This window comes from Mustela erminea, chromosome 10, assembly GCF_009829155.1.
Source record: "Mustela erminea isolate mMusErm1 chromosome 10, mMusErm1.Pri, whole genome shotgun sequence".
Taxonomy (NCBI): Eukaryota; Metazoa; Chordata; class Mammalia; order Carnivora; family Mustelidae; genus Mustela; species Mustela erminea.
This window is the reverse complement of record NC_045623.1, coordinates 97868710-97893678: the sequence shown is the minus strand read 5'-3', so window position 1 is coordinate 97893678 and position 24969 is coordinate 97868710. Positions and strand designations below refer to the sequence as shown.

Below are 24969 nucleotides of genomic sequence, written 5' to 3'. Positions count from 1 at the left end.
CATTTCAGGAAGATCTTCAAAGTGAAAAATAACCACATAAATGCTTATACGATTTTTATGTTTCCCATCTTCCTCCTCGGACAGGGGGTTCCCGGAGCAGGGACCGTGTCCCCCTCCGGCCTGGTCAGACTGGCAGCGCCCCGGGTGAGGGTGCTGCTCCGTTTCTCTCTGGCATCCTCCCACCCCAGACCTGTGGACGGCGGCAGTCCTGGCTGTGCGTCCTTATGCCGCCCCTGCAGTGGCTGCCCGGGAGCAAGAGGACCCTGTGGCCAAGGGGGTGTCCAGTGCCTCTGGAGGGAACTCCCCTCCGCCTCCTCCTCTTTGCCCAGTATGATGGGAGCATGGCTCCCGTAAAGTGTTACCATCCTTGCGGGCTTTATAGACACTTCCTAACTGGGAGCCCCCGGCCCCCCTGCCCACCCCGAGCCCTCCCCGTCTCTCTGATGACAGCTCTGTCCTCCCAGCGGCTGCGGCCCAAGCACTCCCGTCATCCCCGACTCCCCTCTTCCTCTCACACCCACACCCAGCCTGCCCGCAGCCTTTCCCAGCCCTGTCCTCAGGAGACATTCAGAACCCAACGGCTCCTCCCCACGGTCATGGTTGCCCCTCGGACCAAGCCACCATCGTCTCAGAGCTTGCGGTGGCTCCCGGAGTATCAATGCCATTGGAGCAGGGACTGTGGTCTGTTTGGTTCTTGGCTGCGTCTCCATCACCCAGAGGAGTGCCCACCGCAGAGTAAGGGCTCCGCGAACGCTTGTCAAGGGAGCGACCGGGGTTCCATGAGCACCCTGAGAACAGGAGGACTGCAAAGATGGGATTTTGAGGGATGAATCAGGCCTCCCCAGCCCCTTGCTCTGAGTGCCTTGTGAGATGCCCTCCCCACTGGCTGGCCGTCTCTGGAGTTGGGGTACAAGGCTCTAGTTTCAGCTTCTGGGGGTGGTTTGGTGAGTCAGGAGGACCTGGGTGTCAGCCGTGGCCGTCCTCCTACTGACGGTGGGTCGTCTCCTCCCTGTAAAATGAGGATACCGGGAAGAGTCGTGAGCGTTTCTTTCAGCGAATGCTGGGGGTCAGGCCCTGTGCTAACCCTCGCACGCATAGCTCCCACATCCCCACATCCGTCCGATGGAGCAGGCACAGCTGCCAACTCACTCCTTGGAGAGGAAGCCACAGGAAGGTGGAGCGTCCGCCCAAGGTCACAGGTTGTAAGAGGCCAAGCCGGTATTTGAACCCGGAGTCTGACTGCCCCATGCTTTGGATGCGTGAGATGGGGGTCTGCACCCGGCACATCATCAGCCCTCAGAAAGTGCTGACGTTGTGACCGTGAAGGTTCAAGCGCCGAGGTCTGAGGCTGGAGTCAAAGCTAGGGAAGGAGAGACAGGGCCCCCGGGGAGCTTCCTGGGACAGCTGAGCCCTGCTGCATCGGGGACTCCGATGGAAGCCCCCATTTCCCATCTCTCTGAGAGACCTGGGGTGCCTCCTCCCCTGGCCTCCTGGATTGGCAGGCCTGAGTGAGAGGGCTGGGCGTGGAGCCAGGAGGTGGGGACTCGGTTTAGGCAGCTAATCAGGTCACAGGGTGAAATTAAAAGGGAGGAGGAACGCACCGGCCCATCAGAACGCAGGCTCCTTCCTGGCGGCTTGGTGCCCAGGACAGGAGCCGGGGAGATAGGAAGAGCGGAGCCCGGGAGCCTGGGGCACGGGATGGCCCCGCAGAGATCTGTGAGGCTGTCCCTCAAGAAACCCACCTATGCCGTGTGTGTGGTGGGAGTTGAGACGTCTGTGGACGTTCACAGGTGAGAACTGAGAGGTACCCGTCTGGGTCTAGAGGGCTGGGCTGCACCGGAGGACCCCGAGGCCATGGGGTGGGTGCCCGTTGGACACATCGCGCATGCTAGAGGGTGCTGGTCGTTCAGAGTGTGGAGCAGGTGGCCTGATGGAGAGCCTGGGTATCAGGGAGGAGCTAGGGTATCAGGCCCATCTTGGGGCTCCGTCTCTCCTGGGCACCTGGGGTCGGGTCTTTGGCCTCAGGGTTCTAGCTCTGAGTCCCGGGCTCTGTGTTCTGACATCAGAGAGGCGCTGGTGTGCGGCGCCAGAATGAACTGGTACTCAAGACGGGGAGCAGCACCGGGCCGCCCTGAGTTTCTCTCTCTTTCTTGCCAACAGCCCTTCTGTCGGAGGTGGAGGTGTGGGGTGTGTGGCGGCTTGATCCTTGGAGGCGGGCCAGGGTGATTGGGATCAAGAGGGAGTGTCAGAGGGATGATTCAAGGAGTTAATAAAGGACAAGAACCTAGAACAAGACCCGGGCTTGTGTTTGCCGCGATAATGACGGTGCTGGCGGTGATGGGGGCACCTGAGAGGTGACATCTGAGGGGGCCCCAGGAGAATCAGCTTCTCCTGTTGACTCAAGTCTCTGACCTGTCCTGGCTGTGCCCAGACGGGGGCCCAGGGACCTGGTCTGGCTTCAGTTTCCTCACCTGGCCATGGAGGGAGCTGGACTTGAGGGTCTCGGGGGGGCCTTTCCAGCTCTGATACTGTCTGTGGACTCCATTCTGTCTGGAACTATTTAGGGACTCCACTCCTGCTGGATAAGAGGGAGCTGGAGCTCCTGCAGATTAGGGGCTCAGAGAAGGTGGGGGCTGGGGCGTCTGTCACAAGGTGGGATCTGAGCTCGCACTGCCTCCTGGGTCTCAGTTCCTGTGCTGTCCCAGTCTGGTTGTGAATGCTGGGTCTGCCTTCCCGCTTGGCCTCCGGTGGGCCTCTGTCCCAGAAACCCTCTGAACCCCGCTCAGAGTGGCTTGGGGCCCCAGTGACAGGGCTGAGGAGGGGGAGCCAGGACCCTTGGAGGCCAGACCTTGGCTCTGAGTCCTGTTGGGAGTCCTGGCATGGGGCTGGTTCTCTCAGATCTGGGTGGGTAGCTGAGATCCCATTTCTCCTGTCCTTTTAACGTTGCATTTCCTCAGCTTAGCAAATGGGAAAACAGGACGCCCAGTTAAGTATGCATTTTAGGTAAACAACAATAATAATTTTTAGTATATCCTATGGGATCTACTTATGTTTTTAAAAACCGGCGCTGAAATTCAAATTTAGCTGGACACTGACTTTATCTGGCCACCCAGCTCTAACACCAAGGGCAGGGAAGGAATCGCTAGCAGGCCCCCACTGTCCGGATTCCAGACCTCTGCTCTCATCCTGGGGGGGGTGGTTGTTTCCGGAAGGTCATTTCAGAAACTTGGGCCCTACACAGTGCTGCTGACTAAGGCCGGAAGCATTTTCCTGGGAGCCAGAAGACATGGGTTCTAGTCTGAGCTCAGCTGCTGATTTGCTGTCTGGCGTCAGCCAAGTCACCGGTCCTTGCTGGGCCTCATTCCTTATCTGAGCCCCAACAGAGTGAGCTGAGTCCTGTCTTGAGTTCAGCGTGGAGGTCAAGGGCCCCGATTTTGGACAGACTTGGCTTCCCATCCTAGCTCCATTTGTGGCTGTGTGACCCTGGGCAAGCCGCTGTCCTTCTCTGGGCCCTGGTGTTCTCATCTGACAATGGAGTGGGAGGGGGGATAAACGAGACCCTGCGTGTTTAGGGCCCCTGGAAGCTGGAGGTGCTCACAGCTCCTCCGGTCCCTCTTCCCATCACGTCTCCGAGAGTGGGAGGAACAGAGGACGGGTTAGGCTGTGTGTGGGGTGGGAACGGAGGGTGGTTCCCCTTTGGGATCACCAAGCACCCCAGCACCCTCAGATTCAGGCCCTGGCCTAGCGGTGGAGCACAAGGAAGCTGCCTGGGTTGGCCACAGCTCCTGCGCTCTGGTTGACTCTGGGAGGTGGGGGTGGGGGCACTACTTTGGGGCCCTGAAGTGAGCACTTTTAATTATTTTATTTTGAATGTGGGGCTCAGACCTATAACCATGAGATCAAGACCTGGGCCGAGATGAAGAGTCGAGCACTTCACTGACTGAGCCACCAGGCGCCCCCGGAGTGAGCATTTTGAGAGACCACCGCCCCACCTAACAGCCCTTAGGGAGCCTTCATCCTGGGCATTGGTCTTGACCAGGGGTGTAAATACTGAGGGTCTCTAAGTTAGAAAACAGAAGTTTATTTGCAGCAAGTTGGTTTAAAAGGAGAGGAAAGGAAGACCCCCCCGCACCCCCATTCCCACCGACTGGTCTAAGATAGGTAGCGAAGCGGGCATGGCCTTTTCAGCCTGGGAAGGTTTGAAGAAGAGCCTGAAGGTCACCCAGGGCCCGGGCTGGCTAGGATGATGAACTTGGGGCTCCTCCACGCCCATTGGTGTCCTGCTCCAGCTGAGGCCAGGCAGCGGGTTTCTACTTAGCCTTGCCGATTGAAGGGGAAAGCCCCCCCAACCCCAAAGAGGATGTTTGCCCATCACCTGAGCTGCCAGGAGGCTAAGCCTCCCAGGAGAGCCAATGGAGGTGGAGATGCGGGGTGATGAGTTCGAGGTGCTGTGTGGACCTTGTAGAGAAATATTTGTCTTTGGGGTGATTGTGTGCCCCAGCCCAAGGAACCCTTGAAATCCTCTCAGGATGTGCTATAGAAACCCCCCACTCCAAAGGACTAGCTCCCCACCCTGAACCATCGCCCCAGCAGACTTGCTCCCCACCCCCCACACTAACTGGTCAGATTACCCTGGTTGTCCCTGTCCATGCTTGGAGGTGGCCCCCAGAGGACGCATGCCAAAAAAGGGGAGGGTGGGGAGTGTGGGGAGTCCATCCGTGGTGCGGTCTGGCCCTCCTTGTCCACCCAGAGGCCAGAATGAGAGCCCCAGGCTGGAGGCTGTAATGAATGTTTACTCTCTGGCCCGGAGAAGCTGGCTGTGGGGGGAGGGGGAAGAGACATCCTCCTGGATCTCTCCAAAGCCTCCCCCAGCCCTGCAAAAGCTTCAGAGCAAAATAGACTCTTCAGAACAGACAGGTAACATTCGAGGTGCCCAGGAAAGAGGGACTCCGGGTCGGGGGGGCCTCTCCAAGGAGCTGGAGAGAGGCCCCAGGCTGCTGCTTTTTCCTGGAGTTCTGTGTATTTCAAAAAATGAAAATGCCAAAACAGAGTTATAAAACCTGTGGTATATATATTCTTAATGTTTACATTGAATAAATTGATGCTTTTAACGTGCGCAGAAGTACAGTGAGGTATAATTGTGCGGCTCACGGGGTAATTACCGGATTGCTGTAGACACTAATTCGTAATGACGGACAGACTCCGAGAGCCGGGCTGGACCAGGGTTTGAAAGCCGGGTGAGGACCGTCTCTCTTCCTGGCTCCAACCCCGGGCCGCACCGCATTCCTTTGTTAGAAGTAATGTTGCAGTTTGAACGTGAGGTGCCTGGAGACTCTGGGGCCGGGGTCCTCCCCGCCCTCCGCGGGGTCGGACATGGAACATGCGCTGTGTGTTCTTGGGATGGAAAATGTTGGCGTCGGGGCACACCTCTGAGGTCGGTCACTGTTTAATCCTACAGGTGTCCCTGCCTCCCCTGGTCCCCCTGGCCACCTGCCATTTAAGACCATGGGCCCCTCCCCGTCGGTCTCTCTGTCCTCCCCTCCCTGCCCCTCCCATCATTTCCGGGTTGGTTTCCCTTCCAGCTTCCATCACTGCTGACCCCCGACCCCCCGGCAGTCCCGTCTCCTCCCAGTCCCTGCCCCTCCTCGCTCGGTGGGCCCACACTCTAGGGACCCCGAGAGAGTACTTGAGACACCAGGAATGGGGGGGTCGCTCCCAGATGAGGTAGATTCCTCCCGACCCCAAAATGCTCTCTGTGTCAGATGTCCTCAGCTTTGCTCTGTCCAGAGAAGGTTCTACTCCCTTTTGGGAGGCTGCTAAGCAGCTGTTTAGCTCTGCCAAGGGGTCCTGAGGCTCGAAGATATTGTGGGTGCTCGAAGATATGTGGGGCTAGAAGGAGCTGGCAAATCCCCAACCAGCTGAGGATGTCAGCTACCGGGGAGCCCGGGACGTGGGCCTCAGCTGTGGGCCCGGACAGGTGCCATCGAGACCGTGTGTGGGCTCTCGGGGCCAGGGCCGAGGGAGCTGGGACGCACTGGCTCTTGTCAGGGTCCTGCCCTCACAGGAGGTACAGAGCGGTGTTTGGCCTTCCAAATGCCCCAGAGAAGCCAGTCACCCTGCACTGGAGCCCGAGGCCACTTGAAGCCCTTCAAGTGCTCCAGTCACAATTTACGACCCCGCCTACCCCCACCCGGGTCACAGGCACTGTGCTGGGAGAGGTGGGCTAAGGCAGGGTTGAAAACTCCACAGTTGGACCTGGCTGTGGGTACACCTGTGTGGTCTGAGCCGGGCCTAGCCGAGGTGGCTGGGCTCAGGTTCCTCACCGGGGATGGAAGGCCGGCCACCATCCTCACTGGGTCCCTCACGGTGGGGCTGGGGCCACTGGAGAGTCAGTGCACTGACTGAGGAGTCGTGACCTCTGGCGGGGGTTCGGGCGCGTACTTGCAAGCCGTGTGACCTTGGGCCCATCGCTTAGCCTCGCCTGCTTCGCCCCTGCACGGCGGGGATGACGTTGCTTCTTGTTCCTACCTGTGGCTTTGGTCCCCATTTTACAGATGAGGAATTTCATCTCGCATGAAATGTGTACGCACAGGCATGCTTTTCTTTCTGCAGTTGGGGAGCCCGTGGGTGAGAGGGAAGAAGTGACTCACCCGTGACTTCCCATCCATAGCTCTTGGCTTCTCTTGGGGAGGAGGGTGTGTGGGGGGGAGGTTCTGGTCCCCAGCCCCCATGTGGCTCTGCTGGGGGCGCCTGCGGCTGAGAGCCCTGTCCTCTCCTCTCCAGCCCGCACTCCCAGGAAGGCAGGGGTCCGCTTGAAAGAAGGCGGCCCCCGCCTGGCCCCTCCTTCCAGGTCCTGGGTGTGCCCCTCCCTGAGCAATGACAGGGCATAAGCTACCCATGATTGTTATCACTGGGAAGGAAGGAAACAGAGAACACAGCCACACCCTGCACCCTTCTAGATTTAGGAGAAAGTGTCTGCCTGTGACGTGGGGTCTGCAAGGGGCCAGCCACAGCCAGCACCCAGGGGGGTCCGAGGAGAAGGCCACACTGGGGTGGGGAAGCTGGGGGACCTTCTGGGGCCTTTGCCCCATGGAGGGCATTTAACAGATCCTACTGAAACCTACCTTGTGTCCAGGCCCCTGCCGGGCTTGGCACTGGGAGGTGATACAGCCCGTACCCGCCGGTGAGGGACTCTGGTCTTCATCTGGGAGCAAAACTTCAGGATGTGGATGGTAATCACCCACATTTTTGGTCAAGTCGGGTACAAGGATCCTCTTACCTACCAGCCTTCTCTCCAGAATCTGCTCTCTCTCTATGTCCTTTGTGACCATAATGACAGGGGGTGGCACTGTAGCAAGGGCTCACGGCCTTAGCTCAATGAAGTGTCCCAACAACCCCACAAGGTGTGGACAACTATGGTCCATATTTTGCAGACAAAGACATGGAGACACAGAGAGGTCGAGACACTTGCCCCAAGTCCCACAGGAGCTGAGATTTGAGCTCAGATCTACCTGATCCCAAATGCCATGAGTTCCACCCCCAAACACCTCGAGGTCTGGGAATATTCTGTGTTGCTCATCAGTTCAAGGGGAGGAGTGAGACCGAAGGAAGAGGCTGAACTTTGGAGTCTGTCCCAAGTGGGGGCAAATCCTGGCTCTGTCACTGTGTCCCTATATGTGATCTCCCTTTGAATTTCAATCTGTCTTCTGTAAAATGGGGAGAGGAATCCTGACTTCCCCACTCAGCAGGCAGAGGTCAAGGGGGATGGTATTAGAATGGAATAGCAGTGTGGTGCACACCACGGTGTACCTGCCCCATGTGGACCCATGAGGGCAGGGCCTGGGTGACTCACCCCTGCCCTTCCTGTGCCCGGTGTGGTGCCTGACGCCCGGTGTGGTGCCCAGGGAATGTGTGTTGAGGCAGGGCAGCCTGCAGCACTAACTGGGAGCTCCCTGGGCCCCTGGGCAGTTGCTGTCCTTTAGGATTGGAGCCTGGAGGGGCTGCCCAGCTCTCTGGGACCGTCGGCTATGGTAGGTCTTTGCACCCAGCAGAAGCATCCACGGGGCTGGCTGTACCAGAGAGGACTTGCTGGGTCCTGCTGGCTGGCGCTATGTCATTTCTTGTGCCTGTGGCTGGAAGGTGGCACCTTGGGGGCACCCAGGGGGCAGGTGTCTGGCCAGGTGTGAGGGTGGCTGTCGGCTTGGTTGGCCCCATTTGCTCGAGAGCTGCCCGCTGGCCCCGCTTCTCAGCCTTTCCATTCGATTCTGCATTATTCTCCTGCCTTTGCCTCTCCCCAGCCCTGGGCAACCGTCCGGAGCATGCGTGCCACCATGCCCCCATCCCCACCCACCCAGCTGGAGGCTAGGTCAGGACCATTCTGCCCTCCTTGCCCAGGCCCTAGGCTGGGAAGAGGGGCCCCAAACCCCTCAACTCTATCCCCTGGGGGCTGGTGACATCCAAGCAGCAGCTATGATGAAGGGCACGGGAGGGACTTCTCCAAGACTGTTGTGTTTCTCCTCTCCTTAGAGACCAGTGGTAAGTTTCTGAGTAGTTGGGGTAAGGTGTGGCCTGCTGAACCCCAGTAGGAGGAAGCTTCTGGGAAGGTGCAGCTGAGCAAAAGGAAAAGCTTTCTAATTACCTGAGCTGTCAAAGCACAAAGGGATGTGTGGTAGTGAGCTGCCTGGCCCAGGAAGTGTTCAAGCACAGAGCCCTGTAATGGGTTGGAGGCAGGCCAAGATGATCTCTGAGACCTTTCTCTGACCCAGGGCCTGGGCAGATACTCCACAGACTTACTGTTTTGGGGGAAGCAGGAGCCAGGAGGTCATGGGCACTGTCCTCTTGGCCTGCACCAGCCTCACTCCTGCAAAGTTCAGGAGCTTGTGTGGGGAAGAGGGGACATGGCTTTCCTGACTCGGTGCCCCACACACTGCCTTGGGTTCCATGCCAACCCCCTCCCCCCCAATCTCAAGGAATCATGTTTAGGAGCTTGTGTTGCAAAGTTCCATTTTCCTTTTTCCTTCCTACGTCTTCCCCACCTCACCCTTCCAGTCCCCCTGGGGGCATGCTCAGGGAACACACGTTCATTTTCATGTCAATCAGTACAGCATATGATGGGAGATAAACCTGCTGCTCCTTCCTCCCTTTGCCAGCTGTGTGACCCCAAGAAAGTTACTTAACCTCTCTGAGATTTCTTCATGGGCTAGATGAGGACAGCAACACATACCTGTGAGGGTAGTTGTGAGTGCAGATGACCTCATGGGTGTCAAAACCTCAGCAGGTACCTGGCACATGGTAGGTGCTGGGAAAAGCCACCCCAGCGTCTTCCTCCCCACTGTTACCCGCGGAACACGCTGTCCTTCTGCCTCATCAGGTGGCTGGGAACTACCTGTTCACTTGAAATTCCCTACCTCACCGTCGGCGCCTCCTTCTGTGAGATTTTCTAAGAATTGACTCTTCTCCTCACAGCCTCTTTCTGAACCTGGTGCATACCAGCTTTGGGGTGCACGGATGCACACGGGTCGGGCAGTCTGCGGCTCTGGGGGACACAGATGGACTGCGACAGGGCCCCAGGGAAGGTCTGAACCTGCGCTATGGGAACACGGGGAAAGGTCACAGGAAGCTGGCCCTTATGGGCTGGGCTATTTGGGGGGCTCTGGGCTGAGAGATAGTAATGGTGGCAGCGGCACCTAATGCCTTTTAAGCACCTACTGTATGCTAAGCACTTTAAATCATCATCTCCTGGAATCCACCCTCCCCGCACAGCCCTAGGAAGTAGCTCTTTGGATTATACCCATTTCCAAGAGGAGGAAAACAGAGGCTCAGAGCAGGTGAGCGACCGGGTTTGGGCCCACACTCTGCACAGAACCCACACTTCTGTCCGCAGAGAGATGGCATCTGAAGTGGGTCTTCAAGAATACAGATTTCTTCTCACCTGTGCACCCCTGCAGAGGTGGGAGAAAGGCCTTAGCTCATTGGCATCAGCATGGACATGATGATAAAGACACAACGCTGACATGTGTGGTAATGACTTACACCCTCTCATCTGATGGGTGCTTTCAAGTCTGTTATTTTATTTGCCTGTGAGTCTGGGTTGGGTCTGGGGGTTGCTCTGTGAGACTCCGCCGCAGGGCAGCCGGCCAGCAGGGGTCAGCTGGAGGCTCTGACCCAGCCGCCCTCAACCTCCTACCCCTGCTGGTTACACCCCCAGCCCTTCATCCACAGCCCCAGCCACAGATCTGGGAGCTTGAGAGATGAGGGGGTGGACCCCCTCTTCGAGGCCTGGGCACGGTCTAGGAGAGGACACGAAGCGAAGGAGGCTCTGAGATGGTGAGGGCCTATTGGGCATAACCTGCCAAGCGTGGGCACCAGCGGGAAGCAGCGGCCCCTTCCTCTCCTCCCCAGTCTGCAAAGCTCCTGCTTGGGAGAGCCTTGGCTCTTTTGCACCTTTTCTACCCCGAGAGGCAGCCCAAGGGAAACCACCTGGGTCGGCGTGATGGAACGGGGAAGGCCGTGGGGGCCAGAGGGCAGGAGAGACCGGCATGGAAGCAGCGGCCCGGGGGGTCAGCCCGGCCCATCGTGGTCCTCATGCACGTCATCACCTCTCCCGGAGGCCCGGCCTTGGAGGGACTGTCCTGGCACCTGCCAGGTAGAAAGAAGCCGGGAGCGGACTCCCAGCATCCCAGAGGCAGCAGCGCTGGGCTTGGAAGGGCTGGACAGCCCCAGAGCATCTGTTCCTGCTCTTCCCCCTCTTCTTTTACCACTGTTATTACTGTTCCTATTATTTCTTACCCCGAATAGGGAGTTGCATGCCAGGGCTGTGACTTGGAAATGTCAACTTCTGCCCAAAGCTGGGGATTGGCTTCATAGAACCCCACTCTCCTTGAAAGGGCTGTGTCTGGCGATGTCTCTGGGCTGAGTGATAGCCAGTCCCTGGCTGGGGCAGGGCAGATGTCTCCCAGGAGCTGGGAACCTTTCTGCCACCAGCTGGGGCTCATGCCTGCTTGCTTTTGGGATGTGTGGGGAAAGACTCTGGGGCTGGGCAGGTTGGATTCAAGTCCAGCAGGGCCACCTGCCAGCTGGGCAGTCCTGGGTTTCTGGGTTTCCCTGTCCTCATCCGTAACACAAAGTTTTACTGTCCTCCTGGTCTGTGCCAGACACTGAGCTGGGCGCTCAGATGACAGTAGGTTTAGGGAGTAAAGTGGAAAAAAATGCCTGCATTCTAGAGGGAGAAACAGGGGGGACAGGCAATAAGCAAATATGTCAAAATAAGCAGAATATGTCAGGTGACATGAAGCTGGCTCATGGGGTAAGAGAGTGTGGTATTCATGGTGTCTTCTTATCACACTGTCCTGAATTGGGCAGGGAAGACTTTTCTGAGAAGGAAATGAGGGGTAAGGACCCAGCAGATATCTGTGAGTTGAACATCCTGAGCAAGAACTGCAGGTGCAAAGGGCCTGAGGTAGGAGTGAGATGAGCGTGCTAGAGGGAGAGCAAGGAGCTGAGTCTGGGAAAAGGGGGAAAGGGAAGCCACATGGTCTGGAAGCCAGTTTGACTCTGTGGAAGGGTTACAAGCAGGAGGGACATCAGAGGGTTTTTTTTTTTTTTTTTAAATAAAGAGGACCCTTTTGCAGATAGGTCCAGAACAGACTGAGGGCAACAGGAGAGGAGGCAGGAGACCAGCTGCTTGTAAAAATTCATGTGAAAGTGATTGGTAATCTGCTCTGGGGTGTTAGCTATTGGCGAGGTAAGAGTGTCTGCCCTGGGCATGACAGGAAGGTGGAGTCCTTAGGGTTTGCTGGTTCCTGGGTGCAAGGGAGGGAGGGGATCCCAGGGTGAACCCGAGGATGGAGAGGCAGGGGAAGGTCTTGGGCAGGTCTGGACGGGGCAGGGGTGGGGAGGTAGGAGTTTGATTTTGGACACTATAAATTTATTTATTTATTTATTTATTTATTTACATTATTGTTTTTAGAGTAGAACTTCTTTTAAAAAAATTATTCCAGTATAGTTAACATACAGTGTTACACTGGTTTCAGGTACACAATATAGTGATTCAACAATTCTATACATTAACCAGTGCTCACCATGGAAGTGTACTCATTAGTGTGTGTATGTATATATATGTATATGTATACATATACATATATATACATATATACATACATACATATATATGTATATATGTATATATACGTATATATACATATATACATATATATACATATACATATATATATACATATACATATATATACATATATATACACACACACACACACTATATATATATAAAACACATCTTTTTTATACATTTATCTATCAATGGACACTTGGGCTGCTTCCATAATTTGGCTGTTGTTGGTAAGCTGCAGTAAACTTAGGGATGCATGTATCTTTTCAATTTAGTGTTTTTGTGTGGCTTGGGTAAACACTCAGTAGGGGAATTATTGGGTCATAGGGTAGTTCTATTGTTAATATTTTGAGGATCCTCTGTACTGTTTTCCAGAGTGGCTGCACCAGTTTGCATTCCCACCAACAGTGCGTGAAGATTCCTTTTTCTCTACATCTTCGCTGACACTTGTTTCTTGGGTTTTGGGTTTTAGCCATTCTGACAGGTGTGAGGTGATGTCTCATTGTGGTTCTGATTTGCATTTCCCTGATGACGAGTGATGTTGAACACCTTTTCATGTGTCTGTTGGCCATCTGGATGTCTTCTTTGGAGAAATGTCTGTTCATGTCTTCTTCCCACTTTTTAAAATTTGTTTTTTGTTTTATATATTTTGGATATTAACCCTTTATTGGACATGTCACTTGCAAATATCTTCTCCCATCCCGTAGATTGCCTTTTAGTTCTGTTGATTGGTTCCTTCACTGTGCAGACACTTTCTATTTTGATGTAGTCCCCATAATTCACTTTTGCTTCTGTTTCCCTTGCCTCAAGAGACATATCTAGAAAAATGTTGCTACGGTGGATGTCAGAGAGATTACTGCCTATAGTCTCAAAATTAATTAAGGACCTAAATGTGAGAACTTTTTATGGTTTCAGGTCTCACATTTAGGTCCTTAATTCATTTTGAGTTTATTTTTGTATATGGTACAAGTTGTCCGGTTACATTCTTTTACACGTAGCTGTCCTGTTTTCCCAATACCATTTGTTGAAGAGACTTTTTCACAATGGATATTCTTGCCTCCTTTGTTGAAGATTAGTTGACCGTATAATTGTGGGTTTATTCCTGTGTTTTCTACTCTTTTCCATTGGTCTATGTATCTATTTTTGAGCCAGGAGCATCCTGTTTCGATTACTGTAGGTTGGTAGCATATCCTGATATCTGAAATTACGATATCTCTAGTTTTGTTCTTCTTTTTCAAGATTGCTTTGGCTTTTCCTTGTCTGTTGTAGTCCATACAAATTTTAGGATTCTTTGTTATAGTTCTATGAAAAATGCTGTTGGTATTTGATAGCGTTTGCATTAAATCTGTAGACTGCTTTGGGTAGTATGGGCATTTTAACAATATTTGTTGTTCTAATCCATGAGCATGGAACATCTTTCTGTTTGTGTCATTTTTTATTTCTTTCATGTTTTATAGTTTTCAGCATACAACTCTTTCACCACCTTGGTTAAGTTTATTCCCAGATAATTTATTATTTATGGTGCAATTGTAAATGGGATTATTTTCTTAATTTTTCTTTCTTTTGGTATATAGAACTGCAACAGATTTCTGTACATTGATTTTGTATCCTGGGATACAATTCATTTCCTGTGATACTGAATTCACATATCAGTTCTAGTAGTTTCTTTAGGGTTTTCTATATATAGTATCATGTGATCTGCAAATAGTGAGAGTTTTATTTCTTCCTTACCAATTTGGGTGCCTTTTACTTCTTTTTCTTGTCTGATTGCTGTGGCTGTGACTTCCAGGACTATGTTGAATAAAGTCACGAAAGTGGACATCTGTATCTTGTTTCTGATCTTAGAGGAAGAGCTCTCAGTTTTTTACCATTCAATATGATGTGTTGTTTTTATTTAAGGCCTTTATTATGTTGAGGTGTGTTCCCTCTGAACCTACTTTGTTGAGGATTTTTATTATAGAGGGATGTTGTACTTTGTTGAATGCTTTTTCTGCATCTACTGAAATGATCATATGGTTTTATTCTTCCTCTTGTTGATGTGATATATCATGATGATTGATTTGTGAATATTAAACCACCCTTGTATTTCAGGAATAAATGCCACTTGATCGCAGTGCATGATTTTTTAAAATAGATTGTTAGATTCAGTTTGCTAATATTTTGTTGAGGATTTTTGCATCTGTGTTTATGATAGCTATTGGCCTGTAGTTCGTTCTCTCTCTTTTTGGTGTCTTTATCTGGTTTTGATATCATGATAATGCTGGCCTCATAAAATGAATTTGGAAGCTTTCCTCTTCTGTTTTTTGGAACAGTTTGAGAAGAATAGGTATTAACTCTTCTTTAAACATTTGGTAGAAATCACCTGTGAAGTCATCTGGTCCTGGACTTTTCTTTGTTGGGAGTTTTTTGATTACTGATTCAATTTTATTGCTGGTAATCAGTCTGTTCAAGTTTTCTATTTCTTTCTGGTTCAGTTTTGGTAGGTATATGTTTCTAGGAATTTATAAATTTCTTCTAGGTTGCCCAATTTGTTGGCATGTAATTTTTCATATTATTCTCTTACAATTCTTTGTATTTCTATTGGGTCTGTTGTTGTTTCTCCTCTTTCATTTCTGATTTTGTTTATTTGCATCCTCTCTTTCCCTATCTCTCTCTCTCTCTCTCTCTCAGAGTCTGGCTAGAGGTATATCAATTTTGTTGATCTTTTTAAAGAGCCAGCTCCTGGTTTCATTGATCTGTTCTATTTGTTTTGTTTGTTTATTTGTTTGTTTTTATTTCATTTATTTCTGCTCTAATCTTTATCCTTTTCCTTCCTTATACTGGTTTTGAGTTTTGTTTGTTGTTCTTTTTCTAGCTTCTTTAGGTGTGAGATTAGGTTGTTTGAGATTTTCTTTCTTCTTGTGCTTGGACTGTATTGGCATAAACTGCCCTCTTAGAATAGCTTTTGCTGCATCCCAAAGATTTTGGACCATTTCATTTTCATTTGTCTCCATGTTCTTTTAAATTTCCTCTTTGATTTCTTGTTTCATTAATTGAAACATTCATTGTTTAGAGTAGCATGTTATTTAGCTTCCATGTATTTGTGTACGTTCCAGATTTTTTCTTGTGGTTGAATTCTAATTTCATAGTGTTATAGTCAGAAAAGTTGCATGGTATGACTTAAGTATTTTTGAATTTTTTGAGACTTGTTTTGTGGCCTAATATGTGATCTCTTCTGGAGAATGTTCTGTGTGCACTTGAAAAGAACATATAGTCTGCTGTCTTAGGGTGGAATGTTGAATCTATCTGTTATTTCCATCTAGTCCAGTGTGTCATTCAAAGCCACTGTTTCCTTGTTGATTTCCTGTTTGGATGATCTATCCATTGATATAATTGGGTTGTTGAAGTTCCCTACAATCATTGTATTACTATCAATTACTTCCTTTATGTTTGTTATTAGCTGCTTTATGTATTTGGGTGCTCCCATGCTGGGTGCATAAATATTTACAATTGTTATATCTTCTTGTTGGATTGTTTCCTTTATGATTCTATATGGACATGTTACATTTAAAGTGCCTGTTAGACATCCAAGGGAGATGTTCAAAGAGCAATTAGCTATAAGGGTCTGAAGATGAAAAGTAGAGGTTCTATGTATATCATCATGGCAGGTGGAGATCATCAAGGTGGTGAATGTCACCAGACAATAGGACTGAGCACTAAGCCCTGGGGCCGGGTGGGCTGGAGCCAGCTGGGACATCCTCACAGGAGTGCCTATGAGGTGACCCTGCCAGTTGCTGAGTTCTGTTCCAACTATGCATTCTGGAATGGAGGGGGAAAAATCACAGAATGGGAGCTAGACCTGAGCTAAACCCATTGGCCACCTGACCACTGAAAACCTCTACTCTGACTGGCAGGTGGCCATGACATGTGCATCTCCTGGAATTAGCCTCAGTTCAGAGCCAGTGTCCAATAAAGCTGGAAAAGTCTGATCATTTCCTTTTCCCCAGTGTATAGTCACCTGGATAAAGGCTGTGACTTCCTCTGGGGAAGCCTGGGAGAGAGGGGAATAGTACCCATTTTTAGCAGTACAGGAGGGTCCTTCCCCAAGCGGACCTGATTGTCCATTTTTTAGGAGGTTTATGAGCCTGTTGGCAAACACAGCCATGATAGTATTTATTTATTTTTTTTAATTTTAAAAATATTCATCCATTGGGGCCCCTGGGTGGCTCGGTGGAAACCTCTGCCTTCGGCTCAGGTCATAATCCCCGGGTCCTGGGATCGAGCCCCGCATTGGGCTCTCTGCTTAGCAGGGAGCCTGCTTCCTCCTCTCTCTCTGCCTGCCTCTCTGCCTACTTGTGATCTCTGTCTGTCAAATAAATAAATAAAATCTTTAAAAAATATTCATTCATTTATTTTTGAGAGAAAGAGAGAAGAGAGAGAGAGAGAGAGTACACGCATGTGCACACACACATGTAAGGGGACGGGGAAAAGGGGAGAGAGTCTCATGCAGACTCCACACTGAGTGTAGAGTCCTATGGAGGGCTCAATCTCCTGATCTTGAGATCATGACCTAAACCAAAACCAAGAGTTGGTCGCTCAGCTGACTGTGTCACCCAGGTATCCCTCCATGACAGTATTTAAAATTAAATTCTATATGCTTACAAGTAAATAAGTTATATTTAAAACAAAGGTGATAAACAAAATTATCTCCACTTCCTTACTATTTTGTTAAACTCTACCGAGATTTATGCTCTGTGATCATTTACCTCTGTCTGGTAGAAATAGTGAGGTAGGGGGTGCCATTGTGCGTTTCTTTGTGCAACTCTTGAGTTCAAAGATGTTGCATTGGTAACTTGATATTGGCCATTGGTGGAAGTCTCTAGGCCATGGAAATTGGCAAAGTCTACAAATCAGAGCTCCACTTACAGTTTTACTGATGAAGAAAAGGGGATTAACGCAGGTTAAATTTAAAAGCGTGTTACGTTGTGATTAGCACAAGAAGGAGGGAGGTGTTTGTCTAGCATTCACTGGCTCAGCAAAGAGGTTGTTCACCGATAGAGTGAGGCTTATCTCCACGGCTCCGCCTTCATTTTATTCTTGAACGCAAATGAAAATATTCATCTGCATTTATGTCACGTATCAAATTTCATGACAATGAATTTATTGGGGAAAGAAAGAGCAGGTTGGGAGGCAACTGCATTTGCGGAGTTGTGGTTGAATGGCCAGCATGGTTGGGCTGTGGTTTTGAGAGGCATTCTGTAAGAATCAAAGGGATTTATGGGATTTCCGAGTAATTTTATAAAGAAGAGTAACATACAGTGTACTAGAGCTGCTGGCGGTTTGGGGGGCAGCCCGCTGCTGCCTGGGGTACGCTTCAGTTAGGAGGACAGAGCAGCGAAGGAGAAGTCAGGTGGAGGAGAGGAGAGCCGTGTGCCCCAGAAGCCAAGCGGAAAGTGTTTGAGGGTCAGATGCCCCTAGCGGCTCTCTAGAGGAAGAAGAGAAGGGACCTCTCTCTGGATCTGGCACCGGAGCAGTTTCAGTGGCATGGCGGGAGGCGAGCCTGACTGATGACAGGTTACAGGGACAACGGGGAGCCAGGACTGGGCAGCCAGTGCGCCAACTCCTGAGCTATTTTCCTGTAAAGGAAAGGAGTGGAAGAGACAAAGGTGTGGGTGTCCGAGCTGTCACCTCCCACCACCTCTCTACCTCAGGCCGATGGGCCATAGGCAAGAAACAGAGGCAGAAATTCAGGGCTGCCCAGTCCTGTCCCCGGTTCATTCTGATGCTGCACACCAGTTCCTCATCAGAACGCACAGCCCAGACCCCAAAGCCTGGACCCAGTACTCCGAGTTGGAGCCCTTCTTTAGACCAAAGACCTGTCCCCAGTGCCCAGGAGATGGAGCCACAAAGGGCCAGATACACTATCCCCTCCCTCCTGGACTCTCCAGCCCCTAGAAATGTTGTCAGGCTGTGGGCAGTGGCAATGAATCTGGGTGGAATGTGGTCAGCTGGTGGGGGTGGGGCGGGGAGGTGCACCTGCAGAGTGGGGAGGGAGGGACTCCCTGGAGGCTGGGGCGGTGCTTAGAGGGTCTGATGGAGGGGAAGGTGTGCAGAGGAGTGGAGAGGTGCTAGGGAGTGACCTCGAGGTGGGCTAGGGACTCTGACCCTGTGAAGGGAAGAGAGATCAGGAAGGCCGGGGCTGCAGAGAAGGGATAACGATGTCTCTACTTCAGGGGTTGCTGGTCCCGGTGGTGCTGGGGGCTCAATGGGGTTGGCATGTTAGAGGACTGAGCCGGCAGGTTGGCAGGTGGTATCGCTGGACCGCTGAGAGGGGAGTGTGTGGGCGGTGTAGATCTTGGTAATGACAAAGTCTGGGGTCTGCACCCCATCACCCATGGGGCTGCAGTGCTGGAGATGGTGGCAGGAGCCGGCCCCCTTCAGGAATGAGGGCAGAGTGACAGTGATGTGGTAGTGGCCGGGAGGAGGGGGACTCCTTCCCACCTCTGGGCCTGGGGTTAGGGGAAGTGAGGGGGGAATGGACACCATTGAGAGAGCTGCAGGGGGTCCCCTGCCTGCTGTGGGAAACAGGTTTCTATGGCAGTATGAAGGTCAAGGACACACTCCGGGATGTGGCTGAGGCCACCGCACAGGTCTGGGGTGTGGGATCGTCCGGGAGTGGGGTGGATGGGAGATGGGGTCCGATTAGAGGACGAGTGTCTGGGGTACTTGGGTTTCTATGGTAACTGATTAGACAAGGACAGAGGGCATGTAGGATGGGGCTTCCTGAAGGTACCACGGGGCCACGAGTGTGGGCTGGCGCGGGTGGGTCTTGCCAGCAGCCTGCAGGGCCCCAGGGCCCTTCTCCACCCCAGCCACATCTGTGAAGTGAGGAGTGAAAACTACTTGCTGAGCATCAGAAGGCCAAGCGCTGAGTAGGACTTGGGGTTGTTGTAATCATGATCTCTGTCACCATTGTCATGGGAGGCAGTTTGATGGGCACCGGTAACCATGTTGGGGGGGTGGGTCTGGTTTCTCTGGAGGGTTTAATATCTGGGTGGGTTCTCAGGGATCCGGGAAAGGATAGAGGCAGGAGGATACATTAAAGGACCCCTCTGGCTCTGGATCTTTGCAGTCAGGTGGATGTCTAGTAAGTGGACGTGACCTTTAGTGGCTGATGGCTCTGTCCCCGGGAAGGGCAGGGGAGAGCCCTGACATGCAGGGGAGGGAGAAGCACTGACCGGTAGTTCTGTGGTGCGACATACCCCTCTAGGGTATGAGCTCCACCTGCGGAGCGTAGGGTCAGAGCAGAGTGAGAGGGATAGGGAAGAGGGGTAGAGGAAGGGGGCAAGGTGCAGCACTCAGTGGAGTGATGGGGGCTCACTGAGAAGGGCAGCTGGATGACTCAGTCATTAAGTGTCTGCCTTTGGTTCAGGTCATGATCCCAGGGCCCTGGAATCAAGCCCCGCATCGGGGTCCATGCTTGGCAGGAGCCAACTTCTCCCTCTCCCACTCCCCCTGCTTGTGTTCCCTCTCTCCCTGTCTCTCTCTGTCAAATAAATAAAATCTTAAAAAAAAAATACTGGAGGGGAGAGAAACCCATACTTAGAGAGAGAGAGAGAGAGAGAGAGAGAAGGTGACATTTAAGCAGAGCCTTGAAGAGGGTAAAGGAATGAGCCTTGTGGACACCTGGGGGAAGAGCATTCTATGCCGAGGGAACAGCCAGTGCAAAGGCCCTGAGCTAGGACAGATTGGCAGCTTCATAGAACAGCAGGAAGCTCAGTGTGGCAGGAGTAGAGTGGGCGAGGGGAGCATCGTGGGGAGGAGAGGTCAGGGAGGTGGCAGGGGGCAGATTACTGGGGCCTTGTAAGCCACTGTGAGGACTTTACCTGTTACTGAGTGTGACAGGAACCACTGCTTTGGGGCAAAGGAATACACAATCTGCCTAAGTGTGTCGTGTGCGGAAGAGACTGGAGGGGGGCACAGGTGGGTCCAGGGAGACCAGTGAGGAGGCTGCCCAGCCATCAGGTAGTGGTTGGGGGTTGGTGAGAGGCAGATGACCCCGCGCGTTTCCTCTTGGGTTGGAGAATTTGGAAGTATGGGCACGGGAAGCTTTGGGGTGGGGGTAGGAGGTTGTGCCGGGGTTTTCTGTCTCTGCTCTCTGGAGCCTCGGGGATCGCTCTTGGGCGGGGGTATTAAGTGCCATGGTTTGGGCCCATGTCCTGCTCGCTTGTGTCTGTCTTAGGTCCTGGGTTCCACAGGAGGTCCGCCAAAAGGGCCCTGCCACTAGAGCAAAGCCCCATGTTACAGATGGGGAGACCGAGGCCAGAGGACAAGATGAGGTGCCCAGGGTGGGTCCCATGGGAATCAGTACAGAGCTGGGTTGGAGCCCAGGCTGCCTGGTGCCCGGTCGGGCTGGTCTCCTGGCCAGTGGCAGTTCCCCTGCCACTCCCCCGTCCAGCTCTTAGGGGGTGCTGTTTGTATAGCTTGGTGACCTGAGCGCGCTACCCAGCTGTGGTCTCTCTCCTGAGCTCCCTGGAAACTCACCTCTCTCCTTTCTGTCAGTGATGTGCCCAAGGGGGCCGAGACCTTCGGCGTCTCTGGGAGCCCCGGAGTGGAGGTCTTCGTGGTCTACGACCCAGGTCGGGTGACGGGGCCCACAGGCAAGTCCCGCTGGCCCCTGGACGTCAGTGTGGAGGTGACCATATCTGTGGACGCGGCCAGTAAGGACTTAAATGATCTCAAGGTAAGAGGCCACGTCTCCACAGTCAGGGGCCGTGTTCCCCACCCCCCCACCCAAGTATAACCCCATTCACACATCACCCTTACTCCACCAAACCCCACAAGACTTAGACATCTGCCTCTGTGCAGCACATCTCAATGCCACAGACACCCCAGACATGCACGCCCCCCCCATGGCAACAACGTCACCCATACACGCACGAATGGATATGCTCATAAAAACAGCCTGCCTACTCGCCCCTGCCATTCACAGGCACCCTCACATGAATACCTGTGTTCACCCTACACACAGACCCCAAAATATGCTCCGTAGCAGGAAGGACTCGAGTAACAGCCCGGGCATATACATATGCGCATGCACGGAGACACAGGTGCCCACCCAGATGTGCCCCTGTCCCCATATCCAAGGAAGGGAAAGGCTTTGCTTTCATGGGCAGCCCCTCATCACTTACCCCCAGGAACCCTCCACACACACAGTGGCCCACTGGTTCACTGCCATGGCCCTTTCTCCCCAAAAGGCAGAGACTGTGTAGCTGTTGAGAGCAGGAGTCCTGGAACCTGCCATGGGTTCAAATCCTACTCCCTCTGCTTACAAGCCTGCAGGAAGGGCTGGGAGTGGCCTCATTAGGAATGGGCTCAGTCTCCTGGGGCCATCTTGGGATCTCACTGAGATGACCTGGGTAGAGCACTTGGCATGGGATCTGGACCCCGGGAAAAGCTCTGTGACCTCTGGCTCTTTTGGGGAGTGGGGGGTGCGGGAGCGTGTGGCCACTGCTCCCATTTTACAGATGAAGGAAGAGAAGACACATGGGCTGAGTCGCTGGCTCATGTCGATGGCGTCTGCCGTCCCTCCCCTCATTCTTCCTCTCTGACATCTCCATGGATTCCTGAGGGTCCAGCGGCTCCCCCCCGGGACCTGCCCCACCCTCCTCAGCCCTCCTTGCTCCTCAGCCCATCCCTGCAGCCCGGGAGGTATCCACAGCCTCTCGAGCTGGGGAAGGCAGATCTGAGCCCAAGCCAGGAGCCTGGGCATCTTGGCCCTTAGGCAGTGGGGAGACTCTGGGGAGCCTCAAAGCGGGACTGTTAGGGTGTCCCCCACCACGCCCCCTGCCCCTGCCATCTCTGAAGGGTGACTGTGCTCATTTAGGGCTAACAATGTCCCCGCAGGTGAAGGTGTACTACTTCGGGCAGCATCAGGATGGGGCCCTAGGCCACAGCCTGCTCTATCTCACCGGCGTCGGTAAGTACCGGCTCCTGGCTCCCGGGATGTCCCCCCGCCCCTCTCTGTTGCCCTCTGGAGGGTGTTAGTTGCCCCCTGACTCCCAGGCCTAGGCCCTCTTCCTCAACCTCCAGGAGCTTCTTCAGAGACCTTTAGCTCACTCGGGGATGGAGACTCAGCAGTACTCAGGGCCACCAGAATCTAGAAACTGTCCATGCCCACAGCTAGACCCACCCTAGGCCTCCTTCCTCCGGAGGCCACCTGTTACACCACTGGAACTCAGGATTCCTCGCTAAGATTCAGGGAGCCGTGAGCCACCTTCCACCAGAGCCCTGGCTGCTGGTCCTGAGAACTGCGGATCCAGCACTGACAGCCTCAGGCCTCATTCCCAATGGCCAGAGGCAGGGCCACCAAGAGCTAGCAATTCAGTAAGCATAGACCAGCAATGAATTCAAGAGTCCCAGAGTCTGGGTCCCTCCAACATCCAGAACTTCAGGGGGTGGCCACACGGCCTCCCAGGTGCTTGGTGTGGTCCCCAGAACAGGTCTTCCTGGGTCTCATGGGCAAAGCTTGCCTCGGCCTAGACCTCATGGGCATGGAGGCGGGATGCGTGAGCCTCTGGTGCCCCTCTCCACTCTTTTACAGACATCTCCCTCGATGTTGACACGCATCGCACGGGCAAGGTGAAGAGGAGCCACGGCGACAAGGTGACGCTCTCCTGGCTACCCTGGGCTGGCAGAGTTGACACACAAAACCAGGGGTGATGGATCCCAGGGTCTGTGGGATCTGATCATGTAGGGAACCCATCTGGAGGCTGCCAGGTTGGCCCAGGTGGGCGTAACTTGCACCGTGTGATCACTGTGCTGCGTGACTCCTGTGTGAGCTCTCTTTGAGCCTATCTTGCACCACTTAGGGATTAGAATTGGTTCTTTTGCTTGACACATCTTTTCTTTCCTTAGCTGTATTTGAACCTGAAACATGATAAGTGCTTCATAAAAGGTTGCCGAGGGACTGACTGAAGGCTGGGAGAAGGCAAGGCTTCTGATAGAGGAGGCTGGGTGGACAGCCTCAGTTGGATCCTAAAAAGTGAGGAGGAGGGTGGGGTGGTCCCGAGACATTATGGGGATTCCATATAGAAGTATCTGGAAACCATCCTGGAGGGGGTAGAAGGTGTAATTTGTAGGGAGAGATCCTGGAGAGAAAGCATGGGCCCCAAGGACAGGCTTTGAGGACAAGAGGGGGTTAAGGCAGCCATGGGTGGTTGTACAGGTTGTTCACTGCACAAGGTTGCTTGGCTAAGGTAGTGAGTGGGGCTATGATACAAGTCATGTCTTGCATCCTGGCATAGGGCAGCATTTACCAAGAAAGGTGGACAGGTATGTCATATAGGCTAGCAGTGACCCTGTGGAGTCCCCCAGGTCTCCCAACTAGTTGAATCCCAGCTAGGGGACTGAGGCCTTCCTTTCCAGAGCCTTCCTTTCCATTTTCCAGAGCCTTCCTTTCCTCTTCTGTGAAATGAGGCAAGTGAGCCCTGACTTGTAGGGTCTGGTAGGGATTAAGTGAAGGTGTATAAGGGAGAGCTGCAATCTGATCTCCAGCCATCTTTCCCACCTTGGCTTAGACCTCCTTGCAGGACCTGTAGACTGAGGGTAGATGCTGGGACCCAGAGAGTTGGGAGAAAGGCAGCCTCTATCCCCTAGGTAGGGCCAAAGTTCAGTGGGCTGGTGAAGGTCGTTTCTGAAACAGCCTTCCTCCTGAGGGAGTGACACCACCCTTCCTCCTCCAGTGCCATGGCTGGGTGTGGCCACCATGTATGGTTGCATAGGTTGTTCACTGCACAAGGGTGGGGTGGCTCTGGGTCTAAAGACCTGGAACTCCAGCCCCCAAATCTATGATTCTTCTTTAAATCCTGAAGTAAAGCCAGAAAACCGAAGTCTCCATGTTAACAAAATAGCCCTAGCCAACTCCAGATCCCCTTCCCCCAGCTCTCTGGGTCCCACTGACCCCAAACCTTCTTGTTTTGCCACAGAAAACCTGGCGCTGGGGCCCTGAGGGCTATGGGGCCGTCCTGTTGGTGAACTGTGACCGGGACAGTATCACATCCAGAGGGCCTGACCTTACCAACAGCCAGCTGGCATCACTGGACGGTGTGTGATAGAAGGGTGTGTGGGGACATCCAGGGCAGTGGTGTGGGGCAGTGCAGGCTGGGGGAGGTGGGAGGAAGGTGCAGGGAGAGTTGTCTCAAGGGCGCCATTCTCTCCAGACCTACAGGACATGTCCCCCATGGTGCTGAGCTGTGATGGTCCAGACAGGCTCTTCGACAACCACAAGCTGGTCCTGAATGTGCCCTTCTCGGATTCCAAACGAGTGGGGGTCTTCTGTGCTAGGGGTGAGTGGCCTGCTGGGGCTGTTGTCCTCCCTGCTCTGCTTGTACTCTGCTTCCCAAACTCTTCTCTTATACACATCCCCTCTCCCCTGCAGCATCTTCTATACCTCCCTCTACCTCTGACCAACAGCCACCCCAGCAGCTCACAGCATATTACCTAAGAAGGGGGTTCGAAAATGAGTCCCATTTTATAGAGGAGACCACTGAGGCTCAGGGGCAGGAATCCAGGGTCTCTAAGTCATATAACCAAGGGGTGGAGGAGCAGGCATTGGGACCCAGGTCTCTCAACTGCCCAACCCCTTCTCTTTCCACTGTCCACGCCACTCCCTGGTCAGGCAGCACGGGGCGAGCTCTTGAAACATCCCAGCTCTGCGCAGGCTGGGTGAGGTGGGAGCGGGAACTAGCAAAGCTGAGGCCCGGGCCGGCCCTTGGAACCTGGCTGTTCTGCCAGAGATTTTTATTAATCAAAATCTGTGGCTTAAAAAAAATATACCCATCCTTAACCCTCAGCTGCCTTCA

General features: G+C 53.0%; 1 protein-coding gene across 1 annotated transcript in view; it reads left to right on the top strand.

Moving 5' to 3' along the window:
* Positions 1–1586: 1586 nt before the first annotated feature.
* The window catches only part of PADI1 (peptidyl arginine deiminase 1), a 40731-nt gene continuing 17348 nt past the window's right edge, over positions 1587–24969 (top strand). The window contains exons 1-6 of the mRNA XM_032302662.1: positions 1587–1790; positions 20669–20849; positions 22013–22085; positions 22710–22771; positions 24094–24211; positions 24328–24453. Coding sequence (XP_032158553.1) covers positions 1699–1790; positions 20669–20849; positions 22013–22085; positions 22710–22771; positions 24094–24211; positions 24328–24453 — 652 coding nt within the window. The 5' untranslated portion in view covers positions 1587–1698. The remainder of the gene's footprint in view (positions 1791–20668; positions 20850–22012; positions 22086–22709; positions 22772–24093; positions 24212–24327; positions 24454–24969) is intronic.